Source organism: Callorhinchus milii, unplaced genomic scaffold, assembly GCF_018977255.1.
Source record: "Callorhinchus milii isolate IMCB2004 unplaced genomic scaffold, IMCB_Cmil_1.0 Scaffold23, whole genome shotgun sequence".
In the NCBI taxonomy this organism is placed as follows: domain Eukaryota; kingdom Metazoa; phylum Chordata; class Chondrichthyes; order Chimaeriformes; family Callorhinchidae; genus Callorhinchus; species Callorhinchus milii.
This window is the reverse complement of record NW_024704764.1, coordinates 7,835,842-7,861,994: the sequence shown is the minus strand read 5'-3', so window position 1 is coordinate 7,861,994 and position 26,153 is coordinate 7,835,842. Positions and strand designations below refer to the sequence as shown.

The 26,153-nt window shown below is 46.0% G+C and overlaps 2 protein-coding genes across 3 annotated transcripts; one reads left to right on the top strand and one right to left on the bottom strand.

The window, feature by feature from the left end:
- Positions 1 to 1,417: 1,417 nt before the first annotated feature.
- Positions 1,418 to 14,491, bottom strand: LOC103183777 (protein LSM12 homolog). Of its 2 annotated transcripts, none has more exons than XM_042343405.1 (5): positions 14,314 to 14,491; positions 10,961 to 11,094; positions 6,153 to 6,262; positions 5,194 to 5,320; positions 1,418 to 1,657 (listed from the first exon to the last, which is right to left on the bottom strand). In XM_042343405.1, the coding sequence occupies exons 1-5, from the start codon at positions 14,432 to 14,434 to the stop codon at positions 1,562 to 1,564; spliced, it is 588 nt and encodes a 195-aa protein (XP_042199339.1). In that variant the 5' UTR covers positions 14,435 to 14,491; the 3' UTR covers positions 1,418 to 1,561. The 2 variants fall into 2 exon arrangements, with proteins under 2 accessions (XP_042199339.1, XP_042199340.1); XM_042343406.1 differs by having other exon boundaries at positions 14,422 to 14,449.
- A 2,700-nt stretch (positions 14,492 to 17,191) lies between these two features.
- g6pc3 (glucose-6-phosphatase catalytic subunit 3) lies at positions 17,192 to 26,153 on the top strand. Its single transcript, XM_007901426.2, has 6 exons — positions 17,192 to 17,448; positions 22,237 to 22,346; positions 22,928 to 23,018; positions 23,289 to 23,407; positions 23,916 to 24,057; positions 25,091 to 26,153. The coding sequence occupies exons 1-6, from the start codon at positions 17,231 to 17,233 to the stop codon at positions 25,446 to 25,448; spliced, it is 1,038 nt and encodes a 345-aa protein (XP_007899617.2). The 5' UTR covers positions 17,192 to 17,230; the 3' UTR covers positions 25,449 to 26,153.

Here is a 26,153-nt window from a genome sequence, read left to right as displayed (position 1 = left end):
CAAGAGGAATACTTGATGTAGAGCAGAATGGAAATGATAGTATTCCCAAAGCTGCCTAATTACTGTAAAAGTTCACTGATCCATCATTAAACACACATTTAAAATGTTAATCAAAAAAAAATACTCAGATACTGAGGAAAGAAGCCCGTGGCCTCAGCACAGTATTTAGCACCAAACATTTCTTTACATTTCCAGACAATTCAACATTAGAGAGAGAGACACACACACACACACACCATTTCCATATGCCACTAAAGAGAGCTTACTTTTTGGGGAGGTGGGGATGAGGGAGAGGAAGGTTAGAAGGAAAGAGAAAAGGGGGACAGGGGAAGGAATATTTCATATATATAATATATATACACAAAGAAGTATAATTTTTTTTGCAAAATTATTCTTTACCAAGTTTAATTTTTTTCTTAAACCACATTGAAATGAAGCTTTGTGAACAAAGCCGCATTTCCCTTTATTCCTTCCTCGTTCACAATTGGGGTTGGTCGATAGATAAGATTTAAAAAAAAGAAGCAACCTTGTGGAAGGGTAAGTGAATAAAAGAACACGGTTACAGTTTCTTCTTACTCTCTTTAATTTTTTTTCAATCAAAATAAGACAATAACAGATTCAGTTTTAAAATGTTTTTTTTTTAAATTCCTCCAATTTTATATTATAGTGTTGTGCTGACAAGGGACTGTGAATAAAAATATACATTATCATAGATTCTTCACCAGCCTATAAAAAGGACTTTTTTTGTTTTAAATGACCGTTACCGTCTAATTTTTTTTGTTATGCAAAGACTAGGTAGCAACCTTCTCTCTTCCAATTTAAGTGTACAGTACATACACATGCAAAACTGCATGAACAGTTAAGATCGTTTTTAAAACAGCCATCCTTTGTAACCACTGTCTTAGCAAGACGAACCAATTCTGTGTACACAGAGGATTTTTAGCTAATGAGCCAAATCTTCCATTATCAGACACTCAATTCTTCACTGGAAGACTTTTCTGTGATGTTATTTTTTTTTCTTCTTAAAAAAAATTGATCTATTCCTTCTTGGAATAAGTGTGTGGAAAAAGGAATATTCTCCGAATTGGGACAACAACTTTAATTAAATTACCTTCTTGCTTTGCGTTTTTTTTTTAAACCTTTTAAATATCACTATAGATTCGCTTCTTCAAATTTAGTTGACCAGTCGGGAAGTTGTGTGTGTTTGTGTGCACTAACCCCAGTTGTGGGTCTAACTAAAAAAAAGTACAGTAAAATGGAAATGGAATGAAGAGGGGGAGAGAAAAAAAGCACAGGTGACATGTAAAAAATAAAATTTAAACAAAATATGACTGTTAAACTTTTTTTAAAAAAGGAAAAAGGTAATTTATAGTTAGTCGAGTTACGATAAGTGTTGTCTTCGTGGAATTTTTTTTTGTAAAGTCTATTCTCTGCTTGGAAGTGGAAATGTCAGCTCACTGTTGATCTCCCTGGAAAACTTGACTACCCCCTCCCCATCCCAGGAAAAAAAAAAAAAAATCCCCCTTGTCAAAGCTCGGCAAAGGACCCATCCACAGGTCACTCAAGACGACAAAGCAGTTTCCTTCTGTGTTTGCTGTGCTTGTGAACGTTGTTGCATTAACTTCTGGTTTTCCAAATCTCTAAAATGTTTCTCAACCTGGAGAGAGGCACAGAGAGAGAGAGAGAAAAAAAAAGACACACACAAAAAAGGTAAGTACAAAGCAAAACTTCTACGCCACAAAAAGAATTCAATTCATTTGCAAAACTTTTGGCAGGACAAGTTATTTGAACTCGTCAGCACACGGCAACAAATTTGAACAGACCAGAACAGCAGTTAGTGCACAATGAACAGGTTTGTTCGTGCCAAAGATTTAAACCTCCACAAGCTGCTTCCGTGTTATTTATTGGCTTTACTTTTAGAAACAGGTAGCCGTTAGCAGCGCCAGTGTTAAAAACCCGGTTATCATTCGGATTCTGGGAAGCAGGTCAAAAGCGTTTACGAGTTAGGACGGTGACAGATCCCACTTAGATTTCCACGTCAAACCTGTTGAAGCAACCAATTTCAGTGCAACAATTTCCCATAACGAACCACCTCCATACAGCAACCACCGGTTTAACATAATCAGTGGCTACTCTTTTTTTTAAAGCCGCATCAGTACACACCACACCCCACACATCAACCACACACACACACACCACACATTTCAGCGGCAGATCTAAGTGATTTTAAGCATATTTACGGACAATGCGTTCCCAATTTCTGCGGTACGCATGTAGACTCCCGCTAGCGCACTGACCCACACCGCGCTGAGTAGCCCACGTGCTGTCCCCAGCTTCCTGCCTCACCAAGTGAGGCCGCATTGGTGAATGTGCTTGGCGTCTAGCGGGAATCTACACGCGGTCAACAAGCCAACAGACCCTTAACTCAAGAGGCCAGCCTTAGATAAAGGCCGCTTTGCTCCATTCCCAAGTGGTTGCAGAAAACAGGTTTGACTGTAGACTTAAAAGTGAGGAGAGTGTACAGCAGCAAAAATAACGTTCGTTCCAGCCATCAGCTGCACTTTGAAGAAAGCGACTGATAGAAATGGTGGAAGGTAACAGAATCCAGAACAACATGGAAACGTTGTAGAATGACGAAAGGTACCTACACCTGCCCGCTTCTTGAGCCATGGGTCTTATTTTATTGTGTGTGATGCCATAAGGTAACATAGGTTTCGTGGACTGGTGCTCACAGTAACCCCCGCAAACTAGTCATCTAAAACGTTATTCTGCACGCTTACTGAGACGTCACGAGATCCCAGCTCTTAAGCTAGAATTTTAATTGAAGTTTTTTAAAAAAACAGGCAGGGAGGGGGGAAAGAGAGAGAGCGAGAGAGAGCTTGAGAGAGAGGGGGGATGGCCTGTTTGAATCACCTCAAGATGGAACCTTATATATTTGTTTTAAAGGCAGTCAGTAAACAGACACGCTATAAGGAAGCAATGCAGCACGCACAGAATACTGTGGAAACTCTTGTGATGTTCAACTGAGAGCAGGGTACAAATGTAATATTTACCTCTCGAGTACAGAGTGTAGGCAAATCAGCTAGAGGGATCGTTCCTGCTAGGTGGACAAACGATTCTTAATTTTTAACCTAGAATTGATCAGGACACGTGTTGGTCTCTGAAGTCAAACAGGAAAGTCACCAGAACCTACTGCAGAGAAGATTAACCTCTGTTGCTACACAAATGCCTTTCCGGAACCTCATCTGCAACTTGAAAACAATATTTGCCAAGATGGTTTTAATAATATTTCTCTGCGAGCTTCTGTTGTTGAAAAAGGAAACTCCAGGTTTCAAACCCAAAGGCTTCCTTCTGCTTCACATGCACATCCAATTCAATACCATCAGTGCACAGTAAAATGGAGCGTAAGTGTTTTGAAGAGATTGTCAACCTCTTTGCACTTATAAATGTCTCACTGCTGTTGGAGCCAGATATCTGAATGCAGGAGGACCTTTTCTCATCAGTTATTGCATGCCAACCAAAACTCACAGCAGCACCAACCCAGTGTGAATGATTATTTCACACTGCTGAACAGTCATCGATAGGAACACACACACACACATATCCTAGATTTCTATCCAATTTTCAGTTCGTCCCGAGATCACAATGCGAAGCCAACACCACAATCACTGACCCTAAACTCTCCAACGCAGCTGACAGCTGCTATGAAGTGGAAAATATCTACATTGAAATTCATTTTCATTTTAATCGTAATTATATTATAATGACACTCATTAGTATCGGGACACCAAAAGAGTTCTCTGGTGCCAGCAATTCGATAGCTCCTCAATAGCAAGAGAACCAATCACCTGCAAATCACTTTTGAGTAATTACTCGCATACCTACCACTAACTGGATTCCTACCTGTCTTTTTTCAGTGCCTTTTCAATTTGCTCAGTACATTTTGAAAGTCAGATTCATGTGGCACAAAGCTATTTCTGATGAGTGCAGGCTAGCATTTCCGGATTGAATCTTAGCTACTAGATGTCACATCCTATTAATTTGAGTAATGGAGTCTATACAAGACCTGTGTTTTGATTGTGACTGGTTTAATACACACAAAATAAATGCAATATTCTCAAATGGCTGCCAAGCTCTTAGCTCTGCGGGCAGCTTCACTCTCAATGGTTCAAGGTATCACAGGACACAAGTTGTGGCTTTCCTTCCCCTTCCACATCTCAAGTAAATAGCCTGCCAACAAGGTTCACACATGAATAATAAGACACTTAAGTGAGGTCCTGAAGGGTATGGCCTATGTTCCTGTCTTTCAGCACGAAGGAGGTGGGTGGGGTGAGTGAAGAGAAAATCTTCTGGAGGGGAGAAAATTGCCAAAGAAAAAGTAAGCTGATTGAAAGACCAGTGGAGTGACACCAACGATGTGTAGTAAAGCTAAACCTTAGTGGTCTGCAACATACAACGTCTGGGATGTAACTTGAACCTGACCAGTGTGCAGGCCCACTTCTTTTCCCACTTGGGAGTAGGTGCCTTTGAGCAACATGACTGGGAGACAAACGTGTGGTACTTGGGAGACGAAGGCTCGTGATAATGCCACCACATTGGGACGTGAAAATTGTCAAGAAAATTTCTTGCATCAATTTTCATTCTTACCTTTTCATTTCCTATAACGCCAGCATTCAGCCTAGCATTGCTTATTTCTCCAACACGCACAACCGTTCATTCCCTTTGTTATCTTAGTACTGACTGTTGAAGTTTCCCCAAGTTGGGATGAGGAAAATCCATTCAGCTCCCCTTCAAATGATATGGAAAATTCCCACGCATGCCCCAAAAATATACTATTTAATTCTTTGGTCAATTGGAACCACCTTTTCTACAAGAGAGGCTCCTGTATAACCTCAAGTAAAGCTACATGGAAGTGGCATGTCTTGAAGTGGCCTCATGGTTATGGTATATGGGATAATGTGGGTACATTAACAGCTAGACATTTCCCCTTACAGGTAAATCAACCTGCAACATTCTCACACAACTAGGTGGAGCTTTACAGCATCAACAGCCTTGAGAATAGGTCAATCGAATGCCCTTTCGGCCAGACAATGAGTGGTGGGGCCAAAAAAAGAAGACGTGAAGAGGGAGAGAGAGAGGAAAAAACAAACAAAAAAAATTAACATCGGGGATTAAAAAGGTACATATACTTACTATTTTGCGTACGTGACTTAATGCGCTTCCCTCTTTGCCTCTACAGTTCTCAACCTGGTAAGGTGGTACAATTACAACTTCTTCCATGACGAGTATGCTCTTCTCTTGCCATTTACAGTCGTTGAGGCTAAAAAAGTATGTGTTATGTAAGTTGTAAGATGAGCAGACAACTCCCAATCATCAAGTCACAACAGCAAATATGAACACAGCTTTAGTACACGGCCACTAATTGTGACAGGCTTGAATGTTTCCGACACTGAAACCTCCTGCTTATTGTGGTGGTACAGCCAGCACTCCAAGCCGTCATTCCATGGCTCGCTCTCCATCTACTGAGTCAATCATAGCCAGGTTGAGCTCCTGATTAGGAAGGCCAGTAAAGAGAGAGAGAGAGAGAGAGAGTGAGAGAGAAAGAAATATAGAGGGGGAGGGAGAGAGAGAAAAAAAGAGATAGAACCATAATCATCCGCTTACTTAAGGGTTGGTTTCAGAGCAGTAAGAGTGAAAGCCTAACAGAGCTTGATTTGCGCTTGCAGAAAGAGGACAGTAATGATACAGGGAAACAAACTCAAAAGTAGAAGGTCAGTGGGAGGAAGGAAAGATACAGGTGAATGAATAGAAGACCCAATAACAGCTTCTCTGTAGCTACACACTTTTATTTCACAGTATCTTCCCACTAACTCTTATATCCCCTTTTGCTGTCTCCCTCCTCCCCCCAACATCAGTAATGTCGCAAAATTATACATTGTAAAGCATGAAAATGTTTTTTTCTTTTTTTTGAAAAAAGATGAACAAAGGTGAATCTAGACCCAGAGAATTAAACCCTGGCAAGATATAAATTAAACCCATAGCCTCAATTATGATGTGGTCTTGTCGGAAACAAATCTAACAAAGGCAACGTGTGTGTCAGGGGGAGGGGGAGGAGTAAGAAGAGAAGAAAAAAAAGCAACTACTGAACTTACGTCTTATGAATAGTCTGAAAAAGTTGCTGACCCTCTGGAGAGACTCCAGCACTAATTGCATATGCTTGGCTTAATTTCTCTTCCTTCTCTGTCCGTGCTCGGCTGGCAAGCTGGCAAAAGAACAGTTTAATGATCAGACCACTTCTGGTGTCAACTGCCAAGAGCAGCTTCTATCATCTCTGTGTCAGACGGTTGGAACAGTTCCATTGATGGTGGTGGCGCTCACCTAATATTTTTTTGCATTGAAGTTTGTTTACAATTCAAATAGCTTTTTTAATGTAGGAAATGGTAAACGCGATAAGTCGCTGTGATAACCTTACCCAGGAAGAAATGATATTAAGATATTCTGGTGAAGCAAATATAATCGCCAAATCGTCAGGTTCATGTACAGTCGAGAGGAAGTAGTTTAGCAAATTAAACTACATTTCTCACACTGCCCACACTCACTCTATGCTGGATGAACAAGAAAGTCACAATGTTTGATAGACCCGTCACAGCCCTACGCCGTTTTGCCCCATAGCGTTCATAGTAACACAGAAAAGGACGCTCAGAAAGTCAAACAAGGGCCCAACTGTCCAGAGAACATAATCCACAGAACACAATACCGAGACCGACTTAAATGACACAATGGAAGTGTTTATGGGCCCACGCAAGTGTTTAATGACCAGCAGTTACACCACCATACAAGTGAAATCATCTCAGGAATGCCATCACAATTGTACACTCAGATCAAATGGGAAATACTGCCCAGCTGAAGTGAACGGGGATCAAGTTACCTATAAAAGAACCAAGCCCCACAGCTATCAAAGTACTTGAAGACTTTGAATGTACAAAATACTGACATCCTGCTCGTATCGCTAGTTTCTCCGATTTATATGTCGCACAAATCAGAAATGAGTGGCGTCAGTTTTCCAGATGAAGTTTTATTATCCAGAATAATGGATAGCTGGAAGCATTGGCTTAATAAATCTCCAATGTAAGACAATCCTGAATTTCCGTTTAGAACCACTTTGGTCTATTCCCCCCCCCCCCCCCACTCCTCCTTCCGAGCTGGAAATCTGACATTTGGAAATTCCTTGCGCCTTTTAAGAGTTAACACATACACTGAGAACTGACAAAAGCAGGTTCCATTTGTAGGTTCGGGGGTGGGGGGGGTCCCGAGGGAAGAGAGGAAATAGGATAAAAAAAATACATAGCGCTTGGCTTTGTCCAGCGAACAACGCCAGGTTGACATTCGAAAGGCATAAATGTCTCTAAAGTGCACGCTGTGGTACTGTCAGCATTTAACTATCTAAAACACTATGATCTGGATCAAGGACTTGTTGGAAGCCAGCACCAATGCAGTATTGTAAAGGTTCCCTGCAGGAGTCCCATTGCTCACATTTGTGCTGGTGCCAACCAGAACCCACAGGTGCGGTGAGTGCGTGAATATGATGCCTGATTGACGGAAGGACAACCGTTCACACGGTATTCTGGCCCAAATCAAACTACAGCAGTGTCTAAAAGGTGATTTCAGGAGCAGGGGGTCAAACCACTGAGACTTAAAAAGATTTTTCAAAGTTAAAAGTCTAGCATAAACTAAAATGCAAAAACAAATTCCACTAAGTACTGTAGTTCAAACCATTTTATCATTCTAAAACCACATACCAACATGCAATTCCGGTTCCAACACATTAAACGCCTGTATAAATCCATACCCAAACGTGGTCATGTACGTTGCGTATTTTCAATGGAAAATAAATGCAGTAAAAATCAAATGCGCTTGTTTCATCTGATGCAAATGATTTCATCACCGGAATTTCATTTCAAACAAAATCAGATTACTGATGATGGTCTCAAATCTCACCAGTCCATTCAGTATCCAATCTTTTGAATTTGACCAAAATTCAAAAAGCTGATATGAATTTTACGATTACATGGTTGAACATGGGAGTGTTATACTCCGTTAAGTTTTTTTTCATTCATTAGGTTTCGATTACGATATCACTGTTAAAAAAAAACTAATCAAGGCGCAGTTGCTTAAGAAATTAAAAGTAAAATCTGTTGCTTAAGTCACCTTAATAAAAAGAGGCTATAATACATCCAAATTTCCATCTAAAAGGTTAATACAACCATTGGAAGTTAGCCTTCTTTGAGTACTTTGTACTGTAGCCATTTAATCCAGCCTGTAGGAACCATTGAACCTCAATGACGTAGGATACAGCAGTTGAGCCAGGGACACACAGGAGTCAAAGGCTAGCATTGTGGATAGAATATACTCAACACAGGAAGTGCCTACATATACATTAGTTAAACTATGCTAATAACCTTGTATGTCGCAAATAAACAGGCTCAAACATATCATGTTTTATTAAACAAATAGTTCATCATCAACGGGCCAAACAGCTTCCTTCTGTAGGGTAAACATTTTAGGATTTTTTTTGTATTAATTAGTCATAAAACAAAAACGAGGCATTAACAGATTAACAGCTTATAAACCAAAGAGTCAAGCTATTTTATTTGGATCCTTGTTTTATCAACAAGTCCATTAGTTTGTCAATGGTCTGACGATGCTTTCTTTCCTCTGTGTGCCCAAATACGAGCCTGCAGTAATTAAAACAGGAAAACCAGTGAATTCACTGGGGAGGCAAAAAGAAAACCTAAATGCTAGAAATCGGAAAGAAAAAAAATAAATACCAGAAAAACAGTATTCTAAACAAGAGGTTGGCACGTCATTGAAGAACAGAAGAGGAAGAAGCACAACATACTAGGCTCGATGATGTAAAATGGTCCCTTCTCATCCAGGACCATCCCTACCCCATCCCTTCACTTCGTCAGATACCTTTTGTTGTATGTTTTGTCGTTATTGGTATATCACCACTGAAAGGTTTAAACGATGGGAGGCCAGAGTTTAAGCTGGAATTTAAAGATGGACACAGCACTTCTGAGGCCACTCTTGCACTTCTTCAAACTTTATTTCCTGGGGTTTAATGCACCGTCCAGCAACAGTAAGTAAAAAAAGAGCTTTAAGATCTACTACCACAGAATGACTCGCTGAATTACACGTAATATTGCGCAATAAATGCCAGGTTAAGTGGCATCACTCCTGCGAATGCAGCCTAACTCCCCTAAACTAATTGTGCTACTGTTGCGACAGACACATCTGCGATTCTGACACTAGAAACCCATAGGAGTAAGATTTTCCAGTTTGGCGAGTGCTGCAACTGCAAACCAAAGAGGAACTTGAACAAGTTGTCCAGATTGATTTTATGATTAGAATTTTAACACACGATTCATCCAGCACTGTTGGATGAATACAAAAGTGAAAGAACAGCACTCCACTCCATTGATGAAGATACTGATTCAGTCTTTAATATGGTCCCAAGTAGTAATTCTACACGGTTGAGCCAAGATAGTATAACGGGGCAGCAAATATCAGCAGGCAGTTTGCCCATGAGGTGAGTGGGACATCAGCGAATAAGATCCTATCTACACACGCACTATCCACTGGAACTCGCTCAATAGTTCACAAGCAGAAGCAGTAATCTTGCCCGATTCCCACCCACCCCACGAGCATTTGAGGGCAACTGTAATGCCCCAACTGCTATCACAGCCGAGACCAGAAACCTAGCTAAGAATGGGATTCATACTTGCCGAGCTGTATTGCGCAGCGCTGCACAGTGCATGGCTCTACAAGGATACTGAATGAATTTCAAAATATTCTTTGCAAAGAGCAGTCAGAAACGATATCTACCATGTAATTTATTTTAGAGAAGATGCCTCCTATCAAGTGGAAAATGATTTCAAAAGTACGACTTGTGCGGTCAGGCTGCTGAACTTTTAACTGTGGGATTGGTAAGAATCTGGGTTCAGAGATAAAGGTCGGCAGAGCAACTACAGGATTATGGGGAAAAAGCGAGGGGAGTGGGACTGATTGGTTAGCTCTTCCATAGAGCTGGCAAAGGCACGATGGGCCGAATGACCTCCTTCTGTGCTGTAATATTCTATGAACTGCAGAAACCACCCATTCCTAAAGTTGACGACTAGCATTCGTGAAGATAAAGTTGAAGTTTATACGGGATTAGTCAACTCTTACACCCTCACGCCTCCCAAACCCAGCCCAAGGCTGGATTGATAAATATTCCAGTTTCATTCGAGATGAAACTGATCCTTACAAACCAAGGAGATTCATTTGCAGTCTGTGCTCGGTTACCTATCTCAGCCAGAAAGCAGCAGTCACCACGACAGCAACATGCGCCAGTGTTTCTGCTCCCAATAGTGATCCACCTGGGAAGCATGCATGTGTGGATGCTGGGCGAGGATTGAAGCAGGCTTCACCATAGTCCTCTCCTCCAAATTACACACACACAAAGCCACTTGCAGCATTAGTCCACGGACTGTGTTCTAGCAGTGCATTAAGACATTCAGAAGGAAGAATAGATGAGATACCTGGGGTCGCATGGTGATCATAAAGCAGCAACTATTAGTTTACAAAATCAGTACTATAAAACGGCAATGTTTAAAAGAAGAAAGATTATGGTTAAAAAGGCAGATCACTCCTCAATAAAAAGAATATAAAACGCATTACCAAGGCTGAGCACCAATAGTTTTCAAAAGAAAATCAGCCAGGCAAAATCATATTTCATCATTTTTTTTAAACAAAATGCAAACAACTATAGGTTATTTCCTCTCACCGCCCCTCAGCCCCTGATGCCCAGCAATAATGATGAGCAAAGGTTAAAGATTGACTTTATATACAAAGGTTAAAGGTTTACTTCATATACAAAAAGACAGATTAAAATATCACTCAATTGGGTTAACATTCTTACCTTGTTAACATTCAGTGAAGCTAAAGGTGGTGGAGTTTCTGTACGATCATTAATTGTTTTAACATCCGAAACATATGCTAAATTAATCAGTAGAACATCATTGTGGTTGGGCTTCCCACTGGAGGAGGGACATTCTTTAAGAAAAAGATTAAGGAGCACAATTCACAGTCTTTGAACATCAACAACAACTTGAATTTATAGAGGGCCCCTCACGCAGGGTAGTGTCCCGGATTGCTTGATTACATACATTTGCCCACTCCCACACAAAAACTTAGCAAAAATCGATAATGACACAGAACACTGTTCAATGGCTCAACAGTTAAACAATGAAACAAAACTTCTCAAAACCAGTTTATTAACAACAACAAATTGCATTTATATAGCACAATAACAATGCTTAACTACCAGATCAACGTAAGAGAACTTTGTTCCCAACTCATGCCGTTTATTACTGCACAAGGGATAGAAAATCAATGTACAGCAGGTTTATGATCTGCCTCGTACTCAAGCTGTTTTTATACAGCAAAGGAATACTGTATTCGGGGGGGGGGGGGGGGAGAAAGAGGGTAAGGCTATGCTTGATATTGTAATATTTACATGCTAAAATTTTCACGGTTAGCCAATTGAGATTTTTGGTCCAAGATTTCCTTCCCAGGTCACCTTTAATGTGTTCCTGACTGTTTTCTTCATTCTTTCCTTCACCATACCAATGAATTAGAACACTATAAAAGATGTTCTCCCATGAATATTTATACTAAACTTAAAACGTCTCTAATAAGCATCACCTCCCACAGCACTACTTAATAAGCAAGGAACTACTTGTTTCTGCTACAGAGAGGTACATAGCCATCCAAGTCAGTCAACACCGAGTTTCACGCAAACAAGTATCTAGTGATATAGCTTTGCACTGTACCTTTCATTTTCATCAACTATTGAACAGTGCTGCTAGTAACTAACTACCTGAGAGACAGAACTGAAAGCATTGACCCAATATTTGAAGTAACCTTGAAAGGTCATCAGACTGTACTATGTGGATCTATAAAATATCGATGTCAACATTAATCTGCAGATTCAAACAAACAAAAAAATGATTTCCTCTCACCAAATAAACTGTTGAATTTTCACACCAGCACCTTTTTTTTAATAAACACAATCGTAATTAAGAGTTCACGAAATTGGAGGTGCAACCCAAACAAAACCAGGACACACCAATGTCTTTTTTGATTCAGTTCACGCTGATTCAGTGTCAAAAATATTTTGGGATAATATCTTAAATTATTAGAAGCGAATTTCTTCGGGAAAAAAATATTCAATCCCAAATATAAAATAAGTAGGTGATTTTGAAATCAGTTTCCGAGCTGCAAAGCATTTCCAGCAACATTATTTTCATCCATAACACTATTTGATATTGTTCTGGGATTGTAAAATTAATTAAACAATCAACAGGGTATTTTCACTCAAATGCATCAATTTCACAAATAGATGCAAACAACTGAAATAAAGTTACCCACGACTGGGCTCCTGCTTTCTAACACTTCATTGGGTCCTGGCTGAAATTCCAGCACAAAATTAATACAGTATATATTTCTCTATGATGTTTCTAGTCAGTTTTGTTTCACCCACATATATCACCAAATATTCAAATTAGTAATATGCTTTACATCCAGACCATACCAAAATGAATGAAAATTCCAACCCTGCAGACTCCGATACCCAACCACACTCACTACGCTCACCAGCCTAGAAAGATACAAGCATGTACAGTGGGTTTTTTTTTTAAAAAATCTTTCTGACCACTATTAAATATCTAGTATTAAGGTGACAAATACGGATTTAAGCCATGTGTGATGAATAAAATTACACAGATGAGTTTGCCCTACACTTATTTCCCAATGTAAACTACACAAAGTGAAGGCTGAATAATTAATATTGAATGTATTTTTTTTTCCTCTGGTATTGAAAGTGACGAGCACATGCTAACTAAACTGGCTTAGGCGGGCCATGCAGTGACTGAGGGCAGCACCAGCATAGCATGTTGGAGGGAGTCCGACAGACAACAGAAACTGACACTTCCGAGTCATAGCTTCCCCCTCTACCCATGGTAACCACGCGAGGAGCACGCCACACTAAACTCAGCTCCATACCCCCCACCCACCACCATCACACCATCCACCCCAAGAGCTAAAGTGGCCTTAATATCCCCAGGCTTTGCCCCCCCCCCCCCCCGGCCCCCATTGCTATTGAAGGATCAAAGAGGAGGACGCAGCCTTGTGGTTGTAGCATCGCTTGTCTTTTTTGTTGAAAAATATATATACACACACAGACATACACACACATATATATATTAAAAAACTGCCACCCCCAAAAAAAAATTCCACCTCTCTCAATCTTTCTTTCTCTTTCTGTCTGTCTCCTTCCCTCCCTCTGTCCCTCCCTCCTACCACCTTCATTCAATACAACGAGCACCCAAACCACACAGCACAGGGAGGTTGTGACAAAATAAAAAGGCCACGATGGTATGTGGTGGTGGTGGGGAGCAAAGCGGCTGCCAAATAGTGGTGACTCCGGTCTCACCTTGTGGCACATTGAGCGGTGCCATTGACTGAGAGGGAGGGAGGGAGAGAGAGAGAGAGGATGAAAGAAAGGAGGGGGGGGGGCAGCAAGCCTGGACTTTGTTGGGCGAGACCCTGTAAAGGGGAGGAGGAGGGGGGGGGGGCAGAATGGGAAAGAGATGGAGGGAGAGAGGGAAAATGAGACACAGGGAGAAGGGGACAGAGATGGAGGGAAAGGAGAGAGAGAGAGTGAGGGAGAGAAGGAGGAAAGAGATGGAGGGAAAGGAGAGAGAGAGAGAGTGAGGGAGAGAAGGAGGAAAGAGATGGAGGGAAAGGAGAGAGAGAGAGAGAGAGAGTGAGGGAGAGAAGGAGGAAAGAGATGGAGGGAAAGAGGGGAAAGGAGGAAGGGGAGGAGGTTGGTTGACCGGCGTCAGGTGAGAAAAAGCGGGGGTGGGGTGGGGGGGGGAGAGAGAGAGAGAGAAGAGCATGCGCTGTGTGGAGAGAGCAGGAGAGGGGGGGGGGGGACATTATCTGGCACCGCGTCCCTCAGCTAGGCCCCCGATCCCCTCTCCCCGGCCTCCCACAGCCCCCCCTCCCCACACAGCCAGGCCCCTGCACCCCTCCCCCGGCCACCCCAAAGCCACGGTGGGTGGGTGAGTGGTTGTGTGTGTGTGTGTGTGGGGGGGGGGGTAGTGTTAGTGAGGAGGAGGAGGAGTGGGGGGAGTAACACCACCGCCGGGGGAGGGGAGGGAGAGGGGGGGGGGGGAGCGGGTGGTGGTGGTGGGGGGAAAAAAAGGATACTTAAAGTGATCATCTTGGACTGGTAATCGAAGGCGACCACCTCGCCGAGCAGCTGCTGGCCCAGGCACGTCAGGCAGGACACCTGGCTCCCGACGCTGAAGTACTCACCCGGAGCGGCCATCTTGTTGGGAGCCGGGGCGGCAGCGGCGGCGCGCGGCGGCGGTGGCGGCGGCGGCGGCTCTGTACCCGGCAGCCTTTGCGCGCGCTGGCTGGCTCGCTCGCTCGCTCACTGTGTGTGTGTGTGTATGTGCGTCTCTCTCACTCACTGAGCATGCGCGGTTTCCCCCCCCCCACTCACCACCACCACCACCCGGGCCGGGGGATGTGCGCGTGCGTCAGCGTCAGCGCGTGCGTCAGCGTCAGAGCGGCGGCGTCGGGCGCTCGCTCAGCGCGTCTGTCTCTCGCGCTACTCACTGAGCATGCGCAGCCGCGGCCCCGCCCCCCCATTCTCTCTCTCTCTCTCCTCCCCACCCCCCTCCACCCCGCCTTTACTCCCGCCCGGATGTGCGCATGCGTCAGAGGGCGGCAACGTTTGCCTTCACCGGTGCGTCGGTCTCGCGCGCTCTCTCTCTCTCGCTCTCGCTACTCACTGAGCATGCGCGACTCCGCCCCCTTTCCCTCCCCCTCCCTCCTCCTCCCCCCGGGCCGGTGCTAGAGGTTGTGCGCATGCGTCAGAGTGGTGGCATTAAGGCTACTGTGGCAGTGATGCTGTTATGGGGGTCATCAATGTATAGGGAAGGGGGTCTGGGGTCTGGGGGGGGGGGGTGGGACACACACACAGACCCGTACTCGTGCGGATATTATGTATATATATATTTTTTTAAATTATGCAGTCGGTCCGTTTTACAGCGAATCCCGTGAAGCGCTTTGAGACGCAATAATAGGGCATTATTACCAAATGCAAATTGTTATTGTTATCAATAATTTTTTGTAAAACCCAATCCAGGGGCGGGGAGGGGGCGGGACAAACATACCTGTGTTACGTATATATATATATATTTTTTTAAATTCCCTGTAAAATACACAGTTAATCCACTTTATAATAATATAATAGTAATAATAATAATCCTTGTGTTTGATATAGCGCTTTTCACGTCGGGAGGACGTCCCAAAGCGCTTCACAGAACACACTGTAAAGTGAATTGACTGTATATTTGGGGCGAACGCGGCGGCCAATTGCGCACAGCAATGTCCCACAAACAGTCGTAGATTGAAAATGACCAATTTATTATTGTTGTTGGTTTTGGAGGGATTATTATTAGGCTCTGTGTGGAGTAAGGAAACTTGCCCAAGGTTTCGCCCTCTGCCTGGAATTGAACTCAGGTCTCTCGCTCGCAAAGCGAGTGCTCTAACCACTGAGCTACAGGACTCCACATTATTATTACCAAATACAAATTTGTTATTATTATTATCAATATTTTTGTAAACCAAATCCAGGGGGTGGGGAGCGGGACAAACATACCTGTATTATATATATATATTTTTAAAAGAATTCCCTGTAAAATACACAGTCAATCCACTTTATAATAATATAATAGTAATAATCCTCTCAAGCAGCCTCGATCCTCACATCCGATACCAAGTGAGAAGAGGTCCTGGGCTTCTTCATATCAAAGATGGATAACATCCACCTTCTGCCTCCTCCTCCTCCTCCACCACCACCACCATGACCCCTAGCCCGCACACACACACAGACACCCTCCTACATCACACACTCCGTCCGCCACAGCTCTTACACTGCCCCCACCATACATTCCTTTGCCCCCTATTTTTCCTTCCTTCCTCCCTCTCAACCATCAACCACCGGAAGCCCATCACCTGCTGTCTCGAGCCACTCCCCACCCAGCTGCTGGGCACTGAACTCCTACTGCCCTGCCCCCTGCTAGCAAACACAGTCCCTCACTCAGGCTCTGTCCCACACCCCCTCCAAACTCCCTCCTCAAAACCCTCCACCCTCAATCCTTCTAATCCGATGAGCTAAAGGCCAATTTCCAACTTGTCTTTCTTTGCTAAAGTTCTGGAATGTGTCGTCGCGAATGAACTTTGCTGACGCCTCCCTCTCGAATTCCCGGGATAAGGCACTATATCAAATGCAAGGCTTATTATCGTTATGATGATGATGATTATTATTATAATAACTCACAGTATAATTATTATAATGAATAATAATCCTTGCATTTGATATACTTCCTCACCGCCACCTTATAGCCAGGAGGCTATATCCAATGCAAGGATTATTCTTAATAAGTTTCCTTACTCCACACAGAGCCTAACAATAATCCACTCCAAAACCCAAAACAATAATAAAAATGGGTCGTTTTCAATCCACGACTGTTTGTGGGGACGATCGCTGTGCGCCATCGGCCGCACGCGTTCGCCCACAAATATGCAGTCGCTTCGCTTGACAGTGCGTTCTGTGAAGCGCTTCGGGACGTCCTATATCAAATGCAAGGATTATTATCATCATCATCATCATCATTATTTACAATGACAACACGTGAAAAAAACGCTCATAATTTCACAGAACGCACTGTAAAGTCAATGGGGGGGAACTCTCTACGTTATAATACAGAGCATCAGCGCACAGTGCGATCATTTGGATGATTCCTCCCTCTTTAAGGGCTGTTGGCACTGAGCAGATCGGAGCGGCGGTGGTGCAACGATGTGTCCCAGTTGTGGGCTGTTTGCGAAAGCGAAAGGTGGAAAGCGACTGGTTAGCGGACCGGGTGACAAGTTTGCGCACTGGGTGACAAGTTTGCGCACTGGGTGACAAGTTTGCGCACTGGGTGACAAGTTTGCGCACTGGGTGACAAGTTTGCGCACTGGAGGCGGGTGCGGGGCGTTTGCACAGCGAAGGCTGGGCATCCTCACCCCCCCACCCCCACCCCCACCCTGGTCTGCCAGGACGAGGTTGCAGATGGAGGCCATTCACAGGCAGGGCATCTGGGCAGCTGAGACCCTGCAGGGATGGCTGGGGGGGCTGCAGGGGGCTGTGCTGTTCCTCAGTTGGTTGGGGGATCCCAAAACCTCCTTCCTCGTCTGCTTCCCTGTGGCTTATGCCCTGAACAAAAGAGTCGGGGTCTGTGTGCTGTGGACTGCCATCCTCACGGAATGGCTGAACCTCACTTGCAAATGGTCAGATGCTCTTTTCTCTCCTCTCTGTGGCTCTCTGTGTGTGTGTGTGTGTGTGTGTGTGTGTGTCTCTCCTCTCTGTGGCTCTCTCTCTCTCTCTGTGTGTGTGTGTGTGTGTGTGTGTCTCTCTCTCTCTCCTCTCTGTGTGTCTCTCTCTCTCCTCTCTGTGTCTCTCTCTCTTCTCTCTCTCTCCTCTCTGTGTCTCTCTCTCTCCTCTCTGTGTCCCCTCTCTCCTCTCTGTCTCTCTCTCTCTCTCCTCTCTGTGTCTCTCTCTCTCCTCTCTGTGTCTCTCTCTCTCCTCTCTGTGTCCCCTCTCTCCTCTCTCCTCTCTGTGTCCTCTCTCTCCTCTCTGTGTCTCCTCTCTGTCTCTCTCTCTCTCCTCTCTGTGTCTCTCTCTCCTCTCTGTGTCCCCTCTCTCCTCTCTGTGTCTCTCTCTCTCCTCTCTGTGTCTCTCTCTCTCCTCTCTGTCTCTCTCTCTCTCCTCTCTGTGTCTCTCTCTCCTCTCTGTGTCTCTCTCTCTCCTCTCTGTGTCCTCTCTCTCCTCTCTGTGTCCTCTCCTCTCCTCTCTGTGTCTCTCTCTCCTCTCTGTGTCCTCTCTCTCCTCTCTGTGTCCCCTCTCTCCTCTCTGTGTCCCCTCTCTCCTCTCTGTGTCCCCTTTCTCCTCTCTGTGTCTCTCTCTCTCCTCTCTGTGTCCCCTCTCTCCTCTCTGTGTCTCTCTCCTCTCTGTGTCCCCTCTCTCCTCTCTGTGTCCCCTCTCTCCTCTCTGTGTCCCCTCTCTCCTCTCTGTGTCCCCTCTCTCCTCTCTGTGTCCCCTCTCTCCGTGTCCCCTCTCTCCTCTCTGTGTCTCTCTCGCCTCTCTGAGCCACACGGGGAGCGGCGGCAGGACAGCGCGGGGAGGAGCCTGGGCCTACCTACCCAGGTATTCAAGGTCACGGGGGCAGGGAGTCCAACCACACGGGGAGCGGCGGCAGGGAGTGGCTGTGGGGCTGAGGAGGGAACGGGTGGGGGCGGAGCGGGGGAACCCCCCCCCCCCCAGGGCTCACATCAGGGCCCACCATGGTCCTGTTGGGTTGGCTGCCCCAGCCCCAGCCTATGGGATAATGTTTCCATCCACCTGACCGCTCGCTCCCGGTCCCCGTGTGCGCACTATAGCTGCCGCTCTACCCCTCCCCCCAAACCCTCCCCCCTCTGCATCTCTCCCGCTCTGTCCTCCTCTCTCTCCGTCCCTCTCGCCTTCTATCCCCACTTGACCCCCCCACAACCTCCCTCTGTTCCAGTCTGGGAACCCTCCGCCGGGCTCACCACGGCACTCGGCGTTGGCTGTCCAGCAGCAGCCACACCGACTGCCCCATTCCCCACCACACTCGCCAGCCACCCCGGACACAGACCCGGGGAGCCAACCTCTCCTCCCTCATCCCCATTCCCCCCACCCCTGCCTCACAACCTGGACCCCCCTCCCCTCCCACACACCCTTCTGTCAACCGCTCCCTCCACATCGGACTACAAAACGTCCGCTCCCTCTGTAACAAGGCCCTGGTCATCAACGATCTCATCCTTGATGAGAGCGTTGACATCATGGCCTTAACGGAAACCTGGCTCACCCCAGGCGACACCTTCCCCCTCACGGAGGCCACACCACCCGGCTACACCTCCCACCACATCCCTCGCCCCAACCGCCGTGGCGGTGGTGTTGCCCTTATCTCAAGGACACTACTTGCCCTATCCCCCTACTCCACTGGCTCTTTCCCCTCTTTTGAGCACCTCACCCTCTCTCACACCTCCTTCCTCTCACTCAAAATCCTCCTCTACCGGCCCCCTAAAATCTCTCCCACCTTCATCTCCGATATTTCGACACTTCTTACATCTCTGTCTCTGCTCTGATCGCCTCATCATCCTGGGCGACTTCAACCTGCACTTCACCCCCTCCTGCTCCATCTCCTCAGACTTCTCCTCCCTGCTCTCCTCACTCAACCTCTCCCTCCACATCAACTCCCCCACTCACAGTCACGGCCACCCACTCGACTTGGTGATCACCCGGGGCCTCAGTGTCTCGGATGTCACTATTACCGACAAGGCCGTCTCCGACCACCACTTCATCTCCTTCACCACCTCCACCCCCCTCCCCACCTCCACCAGACCCACCACCATCTTCTACCGCCCCTGGAAGAAGTTACCCCCACAATCCCTAACCGCTGCCTTGGAGTCCTCTGAAGTCCTCTCCCTCTGGGCTTCAACCCTCACTGACCCCTCTTCTCCTCTCAACCTCCTCAACATCACCCTCTCCTCCACACTCGACACTCTTGCCCCCATCACCTCCCGTACTGTCTCCTACTCTCGCTCCTCCCCCTGGTTCACCACCCACCTCCGCTCACTGAAAGCCAGGTGCGGGCCGCTGAACGCACCTGCCTCAAATCTGGCCTAACGGTCCACCGACAAATCTGGCTGGACCTCCTCAAAATCTACCGCTCCACTCTAGCCTCGGCCAAGTCGTCCTTCTACTCCAGGATAATCCTGGAGGCGAAGAACAACCCCAGGCTACTGTTTTCTACCACATCCCGACTCCTCCGTCCCCCCCGCCACCCCGCGCAGGTCATCTCCTCCAACCTTCACTGTGAGGAGATGCTGGATTTCCTTGAATCCAAAATCAAGGAAATTCGCTCCGCGGTCACTTCCCCTCCAACATCCACCCACCCCCCATCCCCTCCCTCCGTTCCTCTGGCTCCGGTCTGCTCCACATCCCCCGCCCCAACCGTCCTACCATCGGTGACCGGGCCTTCAGCCTCTCAGCCCCGAGGCTCTGGAACTCTATCCCCCAGTGCCTTCGCCGCCTCCTCCCTTTCCTCCTTCAAGGCCGGTCTCAAAACCTTTCTCTTCGACCTTCAGCCTTCAGCTCCCCTCTCGACTCTCTACCCCCTCCTCGCTCCTTCCCTTCCCTCCCATCACCCTGACCATTTCCCCCCTGCTCGGGTCCTGACCCAACTGTACAGCGCCTTGGGACGTCCTCCCGACATGAAAGGCGCTCTATAAATGGAATCTTGTTGTTGTTGTGTCTCTCCTCTCTGTGCCTCTCTCTCCACTCTGTGTCTCTCTCTCCTCTCTGTGTCCTCTCTCCTCTCTGTGTCCTCTCTCCTCTCAGTGTCCTCTCTGTGTCTCTCTCTCCTCCTCTCTCAATTCAGTAACAGTTCACGTTACAGTACATCCTTACTCCGCACACCTCTGTTTACCAAGGAGCAAGCAAGGAAGGAACCTGGTTGTTAGTCGAACGGCCGATCGCTTTCCGGGGGGTAATAATCCCTCCGAAAAATAATAACAGCAATAATAATAATTTGGTCACTTCAAACCACTGCTGTTTGGCGGATGCTGCTGTGCGCAAATTGGCTGCCGTGTTTCGCCCAAAAATATACAGTCCATTTACTTCACAGTATATTCTGTGAAGCGCTTTGAGATGTCTCGAAGACGTGATAAGGCACTTTACGAAATGCAAGGATTATTATTATTATTATCACCCTGTTCCTTCCCTCTATCGCTTTCCTTTCTTGTTTCCCCGCAACCCCTCTTATTTGCTCTTAAACCTTAACGTGCGCCCAGTTTACGTGTCTGGCCAGAGGTAGAGAGAGCTTCTGCGCAGGACATTTGTGCCTACAGTGCACGATGCCCTCCATGGCCTCGCCCCCCCCCCACCACCTCCGCCACCTCCTAACCCCCTACCAACCCGCCCGCTCCCTCCGCTCAGTCGGCTCTGGCTGCTCCACATCCCCCGATCCACCCGCCCCACCATTGGCAGGAGAGCCTTCAGCCACTCCGCTCCCAACCTCTGGAATTCCATCCCCCAGTCACTCCGCCTCCTGGAGTCAAAATATCTGAGACATCCAATGTGACTGAAGCTTTAAAACTAAAACAGTTTTATGGCAATCGGTGAGAGCTGAGGCAACCTGGGTTAAAAAACAAGAGAACACATCGGACACACACCAGAAGCCCTCGCCTCACATTTTATTTGTGCTCTTACCCTTTTATAAATCTTTGCGCTCTTTTGTGCTCGAAATTGGAATGTGGTGCATTATTTCACCCTCACGTTCTTCCTGTCATAAATCCAAGTGTTTCCCCACAAGATATTCTCTTACTGTTTTGTTGTCGTCGTTCCCCCCCCCCCCCCCCCACCCTCCCCTCCATCACTTTCAACCCCTAATATGGATCAAGTTGCATTCTAGGGGGTCTTGAGTTATATTTAATGTCTCATACGAAGGACAGCATCTCAACCACAACAGTAACAAATTACATTTGTACAGCACCTTTCGCATCAGGAGGACGTCCCAAGGCGCTGGACAGTCAAGGGTTTGCACCCAAGCTGTGGGTTGGGATCAGAGAGGGTTGGAGGGCATGGGGGCGTGGGTGGGAAGACGACCAAAGGCTCTGTAGAAGACAAAGGTCTTGAGATGGGCCTAGTGATGGATACAGTCTTGAACCAATGAGTTTAGTATTTGATTAATTTAGTTTTTTTTTAAAAAAACTAATTAGGTTTTTAATTTTAGGTTTTCAAAACCCTCCTCTTCGACTGAGCCTTCGGGCATCCTCCTACCCTCCATCCTCCCCGATCCCGACCCCCTCGGGTCCAAATCCCTGACTGTCCAGCCCCTTGAGACATCCTTCCGACTTGAAAGGCGCTATGTAAATGTAACTTTATATTGTATATCAAATGCAAGGATTATTATTATTATTACACAGCGCATTTTCAGAAATCACAGAATATTAGACGACTGTATGAAATCTGACTGGTCCTTGTCTTCCCGACAGGCTGATGTTTGGAGAGAGACCGTTTTGGTGGATTCACGAATCGGGAGTTTACATTGAACCACATCTGCCCCGGACACAGCAGTTTTTCTCCACATGTGAAACCGGACCAGGTTCGTTTCAGTTGGACTGCTGGGAAATCTTTTTTTATGCAAGTCAACCGTGTGTCTGACACACGCGTGTTTAAAGAGGCTCCAACCCAAACTGGGAATTCCACGCATCCCACCTACACACGGAAATTCCAGAGATCTCTCTCCCTGGAGGGACACACGTTGCTTTATCTAATTCCGGAAAGTATTAGGCCAAGGCCTGGGGAGAATGGGGTGGAGTCCAGAGTGTGGGTTGAGATAACTGCTGGAGTCTAACCAGCTAACCGTTCCTTATCTAGGAAATCCTTTAACCTGGATCGCTAGTTGTGTTGTTGTTTTAAAAATTAAGTGTTAAATTTATCATTAAAAATCGCAATTACGGTGTAAGATTCCAATGTCAAACTTCTATTCAAATCAAATTCCCCTCCAGAAATATTCTGCGACTACGTTTATTGTTGAGTAAGCAGATGGATGACAGAGATGGAAGGGTGTTAAGCATTTAATCCTGTCGGATTATTTGGAACATCCCGGGATATAAACCTTACAGAGCTTTCCTCGTGATTTACACTGTGATAAAGTGCCCCCTTTTCCCTCCTGTGTTCCAGGAAGTCCCTCGGGCCATGCCATGGTTACAGCTGGCACCTGGTGGGTTATGATGACCAGCTTTTCCAACTTCCTGCGCAGTCGCACGGGCAGGTTAGTGACACTCGTGTACCGAATCTCTCAGAGTCCAGAGGTAGTCAAACAGCGACTCATAGTTTGAATCCGTAACCATAAGCGTTAACCTTAATGAGGTACTCCGAACACTGGCTGCCGCGTTTCGCCCACGAAATATAGTCAATCCACTTTACAGTGTAACCTGTGAAGCCTCTTTAACGTCCCAATGAGATGATAAAGAAGCTATATCAAATATATAAGGATTATTATTTTTTATTAATAATACAAATGTCTCCGTCTGCTTTTAAGCTGGTTAACATCGAGCATCCCGATCCTGCTGTACCTCACGCTGCTGTTGGGCATCGGCATTTCCCGAATATTCATCCTGGCTCACTTTCCTCATCAGGTTCTGGCCGGAACCGTCACAGGTCAGTACTGCAGACACGGCTCAGTCAACGCAATGCAACGCAGCGTCTCTTGCTAATGATACACTTACTCGGGGGAATCCAAAGAGATCGAACTTTCACCTGATCTTAGCCTTAGCACTTTGGAAGGTGGAAGTTAAAAGATCCCACGGCGCTATTCGAAAAGAGAAGGTTGTTCCTGTCCTGCTTTGAGACGTCCTCCTGACGTGAAAGGCGCTTTATCAAATTATAATTTAGATCCCTGGATTTTAAAAACTCACCTTCCCATGTTCTTGTACATGGGTCTAGTTGGTAGCTCTTTCAGGCACGATCGGCTGAATGGCCTCCTTCTGTGATTCTCTGGGTAGGTGGGGAGTGGGGGGGGATAAAACATAAACTTACTCCTCTCTTACAGACATTGAGCCATTCTTGGTAACTCAGTTTGTTAAGGTGCCTGTTGAAAGTCCCAGTTTGTAGGTTCGAGCTGACCAGGAACTGACCAGTGTTTTATAGGGCCTCTGTTGGGTTTCAGGCGCTGCCCTCAGCTTCCTGTTAACCAAACGTGTCCCTGAGAATAAGAGCTTCCTCTATTACGCTGCTACTTCGGGGGGTCTCCTGCTCACTGCCTTGGGCTTGCACGGGCTGCTGCAGTACCTAGGAATGGACCTTTCCTGGTAAGTCCTGAACTTTATCCCCCCCCCCTTTTTGGTGCCCTGTAGCTCAGTGGTTAGAGCGCTCGACTCGCAAGCGAGAGAACTGGGTTTGATTCCCGGTCAGGGTGAAATGTAGGCAAGTTTCCTTACGCCACGCACACGCCTCTGTTTACCCAGCAGTACGTAGGAACTGGTTTGTTAGTCGATTGGCGGATTGCTTTTCCGGGGGTAATAATTCCTTCAAAAAAAATAATAATAAATCGGTCACTTCAATCCACGACTGTTTGTGTGACACTGCGCACAAGCAGTGTAAATATAAATATAAAAAGTAAATATACTTTATAGTGTGTTCTGTGAAGCGCTTTGAGACGTCTGGAAGATGTGATAAGGCGCTATATCAAATGCAAAGATTATTATTATACATTATATTTTTCGACGCCTCTTACCTTGTCTTGGGAAGGAATTGTCCCTTGTTTCAATCTTTCCTTGCCCCGTTTAGCTGTCCGTTCTCTTGCAGAGGGTGTGTGTGTAGGGTGGGTCGGGGGCTGGGAATGAGGGGGAGTGGGTAGGGCAGTGGGGTAAGATCAGAGAGATAGGGAGGTTCTAGGGCATGAAGGGACCTGAAGGTGCTAATATTAATTGTATAATTAATTTTTGTGCCGTCTCAAAGACGTGATGAGGCACTATACCAAATTCAAGGATTATTATTATAATACAGTATTATATAATTCATATTTATAACTACAGGAAAGACCTGATAACTCATCATCCATAGAGTATACAAATATAAATGTATAAATACATAAATAAATGCGGCCGAGATATCGACAGAAGACAACGTTAAGCCAGGGTTGAGTTATAAGGAGTGTACTGTTTATGATATATAATTAATATTCAACATTAATTTGTTTAGCTGAAATATTATTTTCCCGTATTAAAAATGTATAACGCCTTGAGGCGTCTCGGGGACTTGATGAGGCGCTGTGTCAAATGCAAGGATTGTTATTATGATTATTAATTATTATGAATAATCTAACGTGGCTTGTTGTTCCAGGTCAATCGTCCTGGCCACCAAGTGGTGTGCCCGACCTGACTGGATCCGGCTGGACACTGCACCTTTCACATCGCTGAGCAGGGATGCGGGGGCAGCGCTGGGGCTGGGGCTGGGCTCGTCGTTGTTATCCAGCGCACAGGAGGAGAGACAGAGCTGGGGGGTGAAAGCCGCCAGCTCAGCCCTCGCTCTGTTCCTCCTCAGAGTCCTGGATCAGGTCCCGGGGCCCACACACTCCAAACTCCTCTTTTACGCCGTGAGCTACCTGAAGAACGCACTGGGTCCCTTCACCGTGATGGCTGTCATCCCTTGGCTCATGCGATCCCTTGCCGGAAACCAGGCGACTAAGAAGAAACAGTAGACCAAACAAAAAAATTACATTGGTATATAGCGCCTACATCGAGAGGACTTCCCAAGACGCTGAAACACTCTCACCACATCTCAGTCCACTCCAGCACATTATTTTTTGATGGTCACCCCACGTGGAGATCTATCTATCGTCAAGCACAACGTTAGCGGAATACTGTATGAGCAAATCAGCAAAGGAGAGTGGTTGGGAGATTTATTTTGCTACAAAACAGGAGCATATTAGGACATGAGCAGCTCCAACTTAACACTGTTCTTAACTCTGTGAGGCCGTTGCATCTCAAAACCTACAATGAACTGTGGGAAAGTCTTCAATCTGGTCTTAATTCTTCCTAAGAGAGTTCAGGCTGAGTTGCAGAATTTTTTTTTAACGAATTTCTTAATTGTTTAAATCCCCCCCCCCCCCACAAAAAAGGCCTCACAGGTTTAAGTTTTCACTTAAATTCAGCGACGGTTTTTGCTTCAACCACAGTTTCCTGCCGTGTGTTCCACCCTCTCACCGCCCTGTTTTTTTTTGGTGAGCCGTCATCATCGTTCCCAGCATCATCCTGAAGAGTGTCCAAACCAAGCTGAGAATTCCATGAATCCCACCTACGCATGGAAATTCCACAGATATATTATTGGATTGGAATTCGCTCTCTCTCCCCCCCTCTCTCTCTCTCTCTCTCTCTCTCCCCCTGGAAGGACGCATTGTGCTTAC